The 11,262-nt window shown below is 46.9% G+C and overlaps 1 protein-coding gene across 2 annotated transcripts; it reads left to right on the top strand.

The window, feature by feature from the left end:
* Positions 1 to 5,011: 5,011 nt before the first annotated feature.
* LOC123085778 (meiotic coiled-coil protein 3) lies at positions 5,012 to 10,411 on the top strand. 2 transcript variants are annotated; one of them, XM_044507485.1, is made up of 10 exons: positions 5,012 to 5,253; positions 5,827 to 6,301; positions 6,590 to 6,652; positions 6,898 to 6,960; positions 7,112 to 7,174; positions 7,637 to 7,699; positions 7,818 to 7,877; positions 8,207 to 8,344; positions 8,534 to 8,623; positions 8,824 to 10,411. In XM_044507485.1, the coding sequence occupies exons 2-10, from the start codon at positions 5,870 to 5,872 to the stop codon at positions 9,208 to 9,210; spliced, it is 1,359 nt and encodes a 452-aa protein (XP_044363420.1). In that variant the 5' UTR covers positions 5,012 to 5,253; positions 5,827 to 5,869; the 3' UTR covers positions 9,211 to 10,411. The 2 variants fall into 2 exon arrangements, with proteins under 2 accessions (XP_044363420.1, XP_044363419.1); XM_044507484.1 differs by having other exon boundaries at positions 5,036 to 5,253; positions 5,830 to 6,301.
* Positions 10,412 to 11,262: the final 851 nt, after the last annotated feature.

The raw sequence follows: 11,262 nt of genomic DNA, 5'->3' as shown, positions 1-11,262 counted from the left end.
TGCTATGCATTTTCTAGGAACTTTTTGGTAACTTGTTGCCAAAGGGGGAGAAGATGTATAGGTCATAGGCTTCGAGAGAGAGAGAGAGTGTTGCTTTTCTCTCTTGCTTTATTTGGTGGTTTTTCAAACTTGTTTGCTTCTGAGTGCTTGAGATACTATGCTTGTGAGACATTGATGATCATGTGTTTGATCATAAGCTACACTTAATGCTTGCTTAATGCTATTATCTTATCTATCTTATGTGATCATTCACTATTCTTGGTGATGAGTGCATGTATTTCATTCTTATCATTTTAAGCGCTCCACCAAGATGTATGTGACATGGAAGAGTAACCCATGACTCTAACTCCTTGTGCATTTGCAGTCCAAAGCAAATTTTAAATATGCACAAATTTAGGGGGAGCTCTTACTTATCACATACTTCTCAAAGCGACAATATATCTCATGCTTATTATCATTTGTCGAAGCTTTGATCTATATGTTGTCATCAATTACCAAAAAGGGGGAGATTGAAAGTGCAACTATCCCTAGGTGGTTTTGGTAATTCATAACAACATATAGCTCACTGAGCTAATGCTATTCCAAGATAATTATTTCAGGAAAGCTCAATGATTGGCATGGCATGGATGTGAAAGTGGAACCCTCAAAATGCTAAGGATAAAGGATTGGCTCAAGCTCAAAAGCTCAAGACTCTTCATTTTATATTTTAGTGATCCAAGATCACATTGAGTCCATAGGAAAAGCCAATACTATCAAGGAGGGATGAAGTGTTGCTTAATGAGCCTCTTGCTTCATGTGCTTAGTGATATGCTCCAAAACCCTCAACTACTTTCCCACTTCCACAAATGACCTAAACCCTAAGCCAAGCTCGGTCATACTGATTCTTTCTATCCGGCGCCACCGAGTTTTCATTTGTCATAAGCCAGTGCCAAACCCTAGCAATTCGGTCCTACCGATAGGGATCTCGGTCTCACCGAGATGGGATTGCAAACTCTCCGTTTCCCTTTCGTAACTTTTCGGTCTCACCGAAAGAGCGAATCGGTCCCACCGAGATTGCAATGTAAACTCAGTGTTTCCCCTTTGTAACTTTTCGGTCTCACCGAGTTCCACTCGGTCTCACCGAAAGAGCAAATCGGTCCCACCGAGTTTGCCTGACCAACTCTCTGATTAGCTAATTACCAAATTCGGTCTCACCGAGTTGGTGTAATCGGTCTCACCGAGATTACGTTATGCCCAAACCCTAACCATATCGGTCCTACCGAGTTGCATGTCAGTCCCACCGAAAATCTCTAACGGTCACTAGGTTTACATTTTCGGTCCGACCGAGTTTGTTGATTCGGTCCCTCCGAGATTGGAAACTGTGTGTAACGGTTGGATTTTGTGTGGAGGCTATATATACCCCTCCACCTCCTCTTCATTCGTGCGAGAGCCAGTGGAGAGAGCCATCAGAACACATACACCATTCCAACTCATATGCTCTGAGAGAGAACCACCTACTCATGTGTTGAGACCAAGACATTCCATTCCTACCATATGAATCTTGATCTCTAGCCTTCCCAAGTTGCTTTCCACTCAAATCTTCTTTCCACCAAATCCAAATCCTATGAGAGAGAGAGTTGAGTGTTGGGGAGACTATCATTTGAAGCACAAGAGCAAGGAGTTCATTACCTACACACCATTTGTTACTTCTTGGAGAGTGGTGTCTCCTAGATTGGCTAGGTGTCACTTGGGAGCCTCCGACAAGATTGTGGAGTTGAACCAAGGAGTTTGTAAGGGCAAGGAGATCGCCTACTTCGTGAAGATCTACCGCTAGTGAGGCAAGTCCTGTGTGGGCGATGGCCATGGTGGGATAGACAAGGTTGCTTCTTCGTGGACCCTTTGTGGGTGGTTGCTTCTTCGTGGACCCTTCGTGGGTGGAGCCCTGTGTGGACTCGCGCAACCGTTACCCTTGGGTGGAGCCATGTGTGGACTCGCGCAACCGTTACCCTTCGTGGGTTGAAGTCTCCATCAACGTGGATGTAGGATAGCACCACCTATCCGAACCACGGGAAAAACATCCGTGTCTCCAATTGCGTTTGAAATCTCAAAACCCTTCCCTTTACATTCTTGCAAGTTGCATGCTTTACTTTCCGCTGCCAATATACTCTTTGCATGCTTGCTTGAATTGTGTGATGATTGCTTGACTTGTCCTAAAATAGCTAAAATCTGCCAAGAACTAAAATTGGGAAAAGGTTAAGTTTTTATTTGGTCAAGTAGTCTAATCACCCCCCTCTAGACATACTTTCGATCCTACATTAGGGCAGAGACCATGCCAAGGCGAAAGAGAAAGCGATTTTCTGTGTCCTCGTGGCGAACAAGGCTGACGGTGTTGATGGGTCATGTTAGCGGGCTAGAAAGGATGGAGACCTCCCTCTCATAGGCCGACCCAAAGACCACTAGGCCTGCCCCGTAGGACGAGGCCCGAATCAGAACAGGAGGGTTTCCGGCTCCGGATTGGAGCGCACAGCGGATGCAGGCTTGAGGGGAGGGGTGGGGTGGGTTGACAAGAGCATAGGCTAGGTTCTGGAAGTGTTCGATCGGGGTGAACGACATGAAGATGTTCGAGAAGTCGCGTCGATGCCTAGGTGGAGAAGAGGGAAAAACAGATTGGATCTCGTCCGAGTCAGTGGACTCTTCCCCCGACTCGAACTCGACCTCGTCTGGGTCCTCTTCCTCAGCTAGGCTATCGTCATCGACTTCCGCCGCCTCAGTTTGCTCAGGGAAGGAAAACACGCGGGTGGACGGCTGGTGGGTAGGGGAGAGCTGTTGCTCATCTTCGGAGGAGGAGGGCTCGAGAGGGATGAAATCAGCCATAGGTGCAGGGGTGGGAGGGGTGGAGGGGTGAGGGCGGACGCTGACAAGCGTGGGAGAGGGACAGGTACGAGCGATGGTGGCTTGAGAGGTTGGAGAAGGGGTGGCAATGGCGGCCTGTGAGTTGTGGATGGCCAAGGGGGGTGCCAAGGGGGGTAAAATAGCCGTGCAAGAGTGCTGGGTGTGACCCACCCGCCAGCATCTCCGGCAGCGCAGAGGGTCACGGCAAGCGCGCACTTGGTGGTCGAGAGCCAGACACCGGAAGCAACGCCTCATGGAGGAGATGCGTTTGGGAGGGGAGGCTGATCTGTGCCGATGAGGGCAGGGGGTCTGCATGCTAAAAGGAGTAGCGAGAAGGGCGTGGGCATAAGATTCCAGCGGGAGTGCATGCGTAGCAGCTGCATGGGGCGGCAGCCGAGGCGTGGAGGGGCTGGCTATCTCGGTTTGGCTACGGGTCCGGTCCGTGATCTGCAACAAGGCCGAGGGAGTGGTGTCGTGATCCTCATGCAGAGGAGGGAAAGCAGTTGACCAGGGCAAATGGCCTGGTGGCCGAGGCAGGATCCCAGCGGCAGAAACGTCCAGCGGGGGTCGTCGTTTGCGGCCAAGCATGCGAGGACAAACCGGGCAGAGCGGGTGTGCAGGAGGGGGCGGGCCTGAGATGGGCAGAGGCGCATGCATGCTCCCACCCAGCATCTGTGACAGCGGGCAGGCGGCCAGCTGAATCAGCTGTTGCGGACCAGTCGGAAGCAGCAAGATGCCCAACGCACATAAGTCCAATGTTGGAGGCCGCATGGCTGAGAAGGCAGAGGTCGACCCAGGCGAGCGACGTGGCAGCCCAGGGTGTAAATGGTGACCTTCCAAAAGATGGTCACGGGGAGAGCAACAGGAGATGGCAAGTGTGGACTCCAGCGAGCAGAGTTGAACCAGGGAGCGATCAGGCAAGAGGGAGGCGACGGGGGCCGTACAGCATGCGGCCGAGGGCAGGTGGTTTGTAGCGAGAGGGCTCGGAGCGGCAGCAGGTGTCGGGTACGGAAGACCACGCGTGCCTGAGCTGGGATCTTTGTCCCGCGTCACCGCATAAGCAGGAGCAATGGAGGGGCTGGCCCGCGGACCGGGGCCAGAGACGGGAGGGAAAGCATGGGCAGCGAAGAGCCGAGTCGGGGTCAGACCAACAGGTGTGGGTTTTGCATGGAAACGGACGACAATCCCTTTGTAATTAACACCCTCGAGCAACAGAATGAAACGAGCAATGCTACTGTTGGCAACGGTAAATGAGAATAAGAAAGCATTGACTTGATGAATTAAGGGATAAGCAAAGGGCGACCCGATCCAACCATTCAGCAGAGCAACGATGGCGGACGCCGGAGGCGGCGGTGCCGGAAGCAGCACCTCCAGCCAGACCATCGTAGGAGAGTACAGTAAGAAAGCGGTGGACAAAGACAGACATACCGACGAGGAGAAGTTGAGCAGGGAGTATTGCAGCAGCGCCTCCCCCGGCGAGCGAAGCGTAGGGCCGTCACCGATGGGCGTGCCGACGCGCAGGACGACAGGTGTAGAGGCAGCCAGGAAACCGCCCCGGGGCAAGGAGCCAGCCAGAATGGCCTCCGGACTAGCCACGGAGATGTCTCTTGCCGCCCCGAGTGCTCCGAGGGCAATGACGGCGCCCGTGGCGCACGCGGCATGGGGAGAGGCGGCCGGCGGAGCGAGCGCAGCGCCCAAGGAGGGCGAGGGGCAGGCCGAGCCCATGTGGGTGGGCTGGCCAGCCGACAGGGTGGCCGCCGTGGCCGGAGTGGCCAGCGACGGTGGCTCGAGCGCGTCGCCTATCCTATCGCCAGAGCGGCCCAGCTCGTTCCCCACCGCTATTCATTTTCAATAACCGCAAATTTCACCTACACCATACCTGACTTGTATGGATATCGATGGAAAATAAGATCTAATCTTTTTTTTTTTGAATAAATAAGACCTAATAAGCTTACTTTACAACCTAGAACGAAATGTTAGCCTTGAGCATAAAAATTAATATTACGACAACAGATTTGGTATGGAAATGGAAGCATACAACAAAATCTTCTCGCCGCAATGTCAAATAATATCAAAATGCAAAATTCCTGTCTGCAAAATTCTGCATTTGCATAAGATAACAACACAGTAGAGTACTATTGGCGAAGGAAGAATGGAAGTTTCGGCGAGAAAAATAGATAGAACGTGCGCGCAGGCTCGCGCAGCGACAAGCCACCGACCATTCCGCCCTAGCCGTCCTCCCTCCCTCCCTCCTACGAAGATCTCTTTCCAATTAAACAAACGCTCCCCCAAAAATCCACCTTCCCACCAGTTAACCCATCGCCCTCCTCCAGATCCCAACCTCCCTAATCCGTGGCCAGCAGAAGCGGCGGCGTTTCTAGGGTTAGTACCACCGGGCCGTTGTTATTTCCTTATCTTAATCCTCCGCCGTGTCCCCTTGAAATTTCTATTCGAACTCGTCATCAAGTTATTAGTACAAAAAATGATCTTGTGTTTCCCTTTGGTCGAAGTTAGATGCCTTGCGCAGAACCACCTCCGGGGTCGCCGGCTGTGTGTTGTGCCGGCATTTGTTAGTAGAAACTCTTGTTATGTACTCCGTTCGAATCCGTTGCTTACATATAGACACACGCATGGGCATAGGCGCGTAGTGGCTGAAATCACAAGCTGAGATTATTATTTTGGTCGTAATATCCGGCCTTGTGTTGCCGTTGGTTGAATGAAGTGTGAGGTTTCCTTTCTTGTGGCGTTCAAGAATCAAGATAGGGATACGAGTTGGTTACCGAAATGACTAAATTGTATGGTTTATGGCAGGAAGATAAAAATATTACGCACATAATCTGTTTTTATTTTTCACCAATAGATTGCCATGGAACTTAGGATACTCAATCTATCTGATAAAAAGGTCTGTTCAACAAATTAGCTGAAAGTTCATTTTGTTCGTTGTCGCCATGCTAGTAGATACAGATAGTAATTTAAGGGCTAAGCTGCAAACCAAGAGATGGACAGCAAAAAGAAGAGGAACAGGAAGAAGAAGGGAAACCAAGGGAAGAATACTGGTGATGCGGTGACCAATGCCGATGAAGCTGTTCCTCACAGCCACAATGATGATTTGGCTCCAAAAGAAAATTATAGTGGTGCTGATGCAGATGATGCAGTGTCCAGTGTTGGAGATGCAGTGTCCAGTGTTGGAGAGGGAACACAGTACCAGAATCACGAGCAGACTCCGCATGCAAAGCAGAATGTTGCAAACGCTGATGAAACCATATCGTCGTCTGTTGGTGAGGTGATTCCATGCGACGAGAATCACGAACCTACCATGACACAGGAGAATCACAAGGCCAGTAATACAGTCTATGCAGATCAGATGAGCATTGGGATTTCAGATTCTACCATGGAACTTGGCAAGGACCGACTTTTTGAATCAAAGCTTGTAAGTTCTTCTGTAAAGCGTAACTGCACTATCAACGGCCTCTATCTTTTCAATTCAAGTTTGATATATCTTCACTGTGAACATCCCCTGATCATGCATACCTACCATCTAACCGTTCCTGTAAAGAAGAATGTTATCATTTCTGCAATATTGTTGCTAGATACCTGCTCTTTCATCAGTGAAAATTACTTGGATTTCTCAATTTGCACTTCCAGCTCCGCATTTGCACATTTGATTCTTTGTGCTGTTCATCCTTGTAAATACACTCATTGGTCATTGCCACCGCAGGATAAATTACACGATACAATAAAGCAATTGGAAGATGAGAAAGGTTTATGGCTTCAAAAAGTGGTATGTATGCATGCCCCTGTTTTTAACATCGACATACATAACAGTATCATGTACTTTTTTGCGGGGAATATCATTTATTTGTTTAAGGGTAATAATTGAGGAAAGGGATTATGTATCAACAGATGCAAAGCCTGTTTGCTGTCTGCTTATTATCTGAACCAGACGGTCACTTCTGAACATGAAAAGACTATTTTGCACACTAGAAACATCTCATACAAAATACTCTTATATTTCTTTTCCTGCAGAACGAGATGGAGAGCGAACTTGAAAAGTTGCATAACAAAGTGGGTTATCATGCACAAAATGAGGTATGTTTTATGTGCTGGACGTAATCACCATTTGATTTGATCAATGCAGCTGGGAAATTATCTTACTCTCTCGAGTCTACTATTTATTTTCTTCCATGTAGCTAGGTGAAATGAATTGAATTTTCTTACCTCATATTGCCTTTTATTTTAGGTCATTTTGGAGGAAAAACTTAATAATCTACAGAATGGGTACGATATGCTGGTTAAAAAGGAGGTATTTGCTGTTCCTTCTACTTATTTGTTTCTTTGATGAGAAAGGTCTATGTGCCAGTCTTGTTGTATAGGAGGTCAAACTTTACCGATGAACTTTGGTTTGAGCTTAGGCTTTGACACTGGTAAAAACTAAAAGCAGTTTTAAAAATACAATGAAGTACCTTCCTTCCATTTTACAGGATGATCACCCCAAAATGACTGGATCATCTTTTTTAGCTTGTTAATTTAGTGCCAGGGGTTGCAAAGCCATGCTATTTAGCTTGTTCACTCAATCGGTAGTTTAGTTCTATTAATGCAAGTGATGAATCAAAATCACTAGATATGTCGTTGGGACGAGATGTCTTTGGGTCGTCCCAAGCAGCTCAAACTTCATGTATGGAGCAAATCACTAATCAGGCTTGATTTATTTAAAGTTGCTGAAACAGTAACACCAATATAATATTTATTTCGCAATTTCACGTAGGAAGTTTTGGATAACAAAGTCAAGTGCGTAGAGGATGTCAATGGTGTCCTAACTCATCAGGAGGTAATGTTCAGAGAGATTACTTATCACTACTTTCTCTTCGCGTTTTTTATGCCTTCGGGGACTTGTATCATTTTTCTTTTTAACTGTTTTGGGTTGACATGCTGCTTATTTTCTTCAGACTTCTCTTAAAGAAAGATTAAGTTTGCTGGAGGAAACCAACAAAGCATTACAGGAGCAGGTAAGAATTATACCGTCTGTTTCCAACTGTTTATTTTTCTTCATTGTAGCTGGTTGAGAAAAATGAATCCTTAGTGAAATGCTAATATCGCAATATGTATCCTATGGGCAAGCATTAGTTGTTTTTTCTAAAAGGAGATACAGCATACGTACTTTGGTTCTGCGGAGTAGTTGTTTATACTTAATAAACCTAAAAAAAGTGTCTAATAGTTCATATGTTGGTATATGAATCTGTCAGATCTGGACCTTCAATTGTTCGGTTTTCATATGTAGCATGTGCACATTTACTTATATATTCTGATATTACTATTTAATAACAAAGCCTGGCAGGTGAAGGTATTGGATGAAACTTCAAAAAGTACTGTTGAGGAAAATCAGCGGTTGGTGGTAAGTGTGGATGAATTGGAGTCAAGATTACAAACCCTTGAAGCAAAGATTGCACTTACTGAAGCCTCCATTACTAAAGAGGTAAGTTTGTCCAGAACATCGCTCTATTGATTCTTATGTTTATACCCATTTGATTTCTACCAACCTACAACTGAATATTTGATCTCCAATGAAATTGCCTGGTCAGAAATACGTATTATTTATTACCTCTTTGTAATAAATTCTTAGCATCCAGACTATTCTATAAAACTGATTTTTTTTATGATGCAGGTTCCTGAAAATGAGGTGATGAATCAAACAGATCTGTCCGGTTCATTTCTCCATAAGCAGACCACTGATTTTACGACCGTGATCAGTAAAGTAAGTATGTTACTATGCGAATGTTTGTCCATTTCCGTAAGGATGTTACTGTACCCAAAAATTATCTATGTACGTAGTTCATTTACATGAATATCCATTCTGGGTGGTTACAGTTCAGTTCCCCACTTGTTGGGAATGTGATTTCCTTACATGTCGCAATGATTCATAATTGCTTAAATGCAATGTTTCCCTGTGTGCAGGGTAACGAACTTGCTGCTGATAGAGGTCTGAACAGTTCGCTGGCAGTTACTTCGGACAATATCTACAGTCATGTCAGCAACATTCCTGTTGGTGCCTATTCTAGTGATCATGCAGATGAAACTTCGGTGTACGTTGCAGAAGCAACGAGCAGCAATGGTGCTGGCCAGAGCCTCATGAACGCAAATGCATGCCAAGGATTTGATGAACCAAGAACAAGTGGTGAAATCGTGCCGGTTCCGTTGGATGATATACTGATTCATGAAGATGATCCACAGACAGCTGAGGAGGTTCCATTTACTGATGCCCCCATTGTTGGCGCACCCTTCCGGTTGATCTCGTTTGTTGCTAGGTATGTCAGTGGTGCAGACTTGGTGAACCAAAAGTAACTCTACATCTGCCCATCGGGCTGCTCGAGATCTGTGTGCTGGAAAGAGGAGTCCTGTTTTTTGTTGCACTGACATAGTTTTCAGTAAGCTTTTGGAACTTCTTCGTAACATTAAGATGGTGGCGAATGTGTTGGACGGGTGCATTGGATTCTGCAGAGATATGGACGCTATGGTGATTTGTGGCGGTGCTTGCTGCCGATAGATTTTTCTTCCTCCCCTGTAATTTTATCAGGGGCGTGAGAAGTTATTGTTCCGGATTTATACAAGAGGGCTTTGTCTGACCATGTGAGAAGCTGTACTGGCCAGATTTATATTATAGTAACATCTGAAATGTTGGTATGCCTTGTATTCTCTGAGTTCTGGTATGTGGGTGATACGGCCACCTTGATTGGTTATTACTCCCTCCGTTCCGTTCTAAGTGTTAAGGGTGCGTTTGGTTGCAGTCATCAACCGGAATGTCATGGGTCGGACCCGTTCCTAGCCCCGTTCTGGTGTTTGGTAGGAGTATAGAGCTGGAACGGTAACCGACCCGTTCCTAGCCCCGTTCTGGTGTTTGGTAGGAGTATAGAGCTGGAACGGTAACCGACTGGTTCCCACGAACCGAATATTCCTCTCAGATGCGGAACGCGCTCATACCTCCAAATCGAGCGGAGCACATGGAACCGGTCGTTATCCTCGCACTCCCGCAACTCTATCGCCTCTCCCTCTCTCGACACGAGCGGCGGCGGGTAGCAATAGGCGGCGTTGGAGGGAGGCGAGCAACGGCGGGCACCGAGAGACGGCGCTGGATGGAGGCGAGCGACGGCGGGCACCGAGAGACGGCGGCTAATGGAGGCGGGCGGCGGCGTAGATCCGTACCAGAGTGCACGAGCAGCTCCTGCACGGCCTCATGCATCACGAGACGGCCGCGCTGGATGGCCGCGAGCGACGGCGTTGATCTGTAGTACGCGCAGCTGTGCGGCCTCGTGCACCGCTAGGCGCGGTCTTCGCGCCCAGGTGTCTCCAGTCCTGTGCCGGCGCCCAGCGAGCCCAACCAGTGCGCCGGCGATTGGGGCTAAGCCCTGTACTGTTGAGCTCCCCATCCAATTCAGTCTTTGTCTTGTCGAGATCAGCCATTTGACTGAAACCGGCTGTTTTTGGTGTTCTGAAATCTGATTCAGTGTATGCACTGCTCTTTTTTAATTCAGCTTAATCTTGCCCATATGTGTGTGCCAATGCATCCAGTGGTTTTTGATTGACTGAAATCCAGTTCAAAGTTTAATATATTCTACATAATCACAAGCAGACAAGTGTAGGGATGAACAAATCCATTTCATCACATATCTGAAACCAAACACTAAAACATAACCGGTCCATTCCTCAGATTTGCATTAACCAAACACAAGGATGGAACCGACCCATTCTACTAGAACGGAATCATGACATTTCATTTCACTTTGTTTCTGAACCAAACACACTCTAAATGTCGCTGATGTAGACAAGACACTTATAATATGGAAGGGATGGAGTTTTTGCATGTTTCTTTTTATGGTGCTATACTAGTATTACTCTAAAATCACAAATATAAATTGTTTTGGATATTTCAATATATACGACATACAGACTGCAATGAGTGAACAAACACACAAATAAGTTAGAACATATATTTTGCCCAAAAAAAGGTTAGAACATATATTTTTTCTGATGAGAACCGAACCTCGTTGTGAGATCCGATCCGTTGTTGTGGCCCGACCTTTCACGGTACTCCACCTTCAGTAACAGTAACCTCTCGCCCGCGCACGCGATGCACACGAAATAGAGGGTTTGAACCTTGCGGCTCAGCACGAGAGAAACAATCTGGACGACGGCACCTCACGCGCAAAACAATTTCCTCACAGAAATCGCAACAAAGAGGTTTTCTAAAGCTACCTCAAAAACTTGATACGGATGTCTACCCTGAAAACACATCTGTCTATTTCATATCAAAATATAACCTCAGTTTTACATGGTCGCACCTTTGGCCTTTATAGGCTGCACACACGCACAAAAAAAAGATAAAAGGAAACTCTAAAC

This window comes from Triticum aestivum, chromosome 4A (genome assembly GCF_018294505.1).
Source record: "Triticum aestivum cultivar Chinese Spring chromosome 4A, IWGSC CS RefSeq v2.1, whole genome shotgun sequence".
Classification (NCBI taxonomy): domain Eukaryota; kingdom Viridiplantae; phylum Streptophyta; class Magnoliopsida; order Poales; family Poaceae; genus Triticum; species Triticum aestivum.
The sequence above is the reverse complement of the archived record's forward strand: the minus strand, read 5'-3'. Positions and strand labels throughout refer to the sequence as shown.

Excerpts from the sequence above, each read along its gene's own strand:
- LOC123085778 (XM_044507485.1), top strand. The coding sequence starts at position 5,870 with ATGGACAGCAAAAAGAAGAGGAACAGGAAGAAGAAGGGAAACCAAGGG. Across the intron at positions 7,175-7,636 it reads ATATGCTGGTTAAAAAGGAG|GAAGTTTTGGATAACAAAGT; the intron begins GTATTTGCTGTT and ends AATTTCACGTAG. Across the intron at positions 8,624-8,823 it reads TTACGACCGTGATCAGTAAA|GGTAACGAACTTGCTGCTGA; the intron begins GTAAGTATGTTA and ends CCCTGTGTGCAG.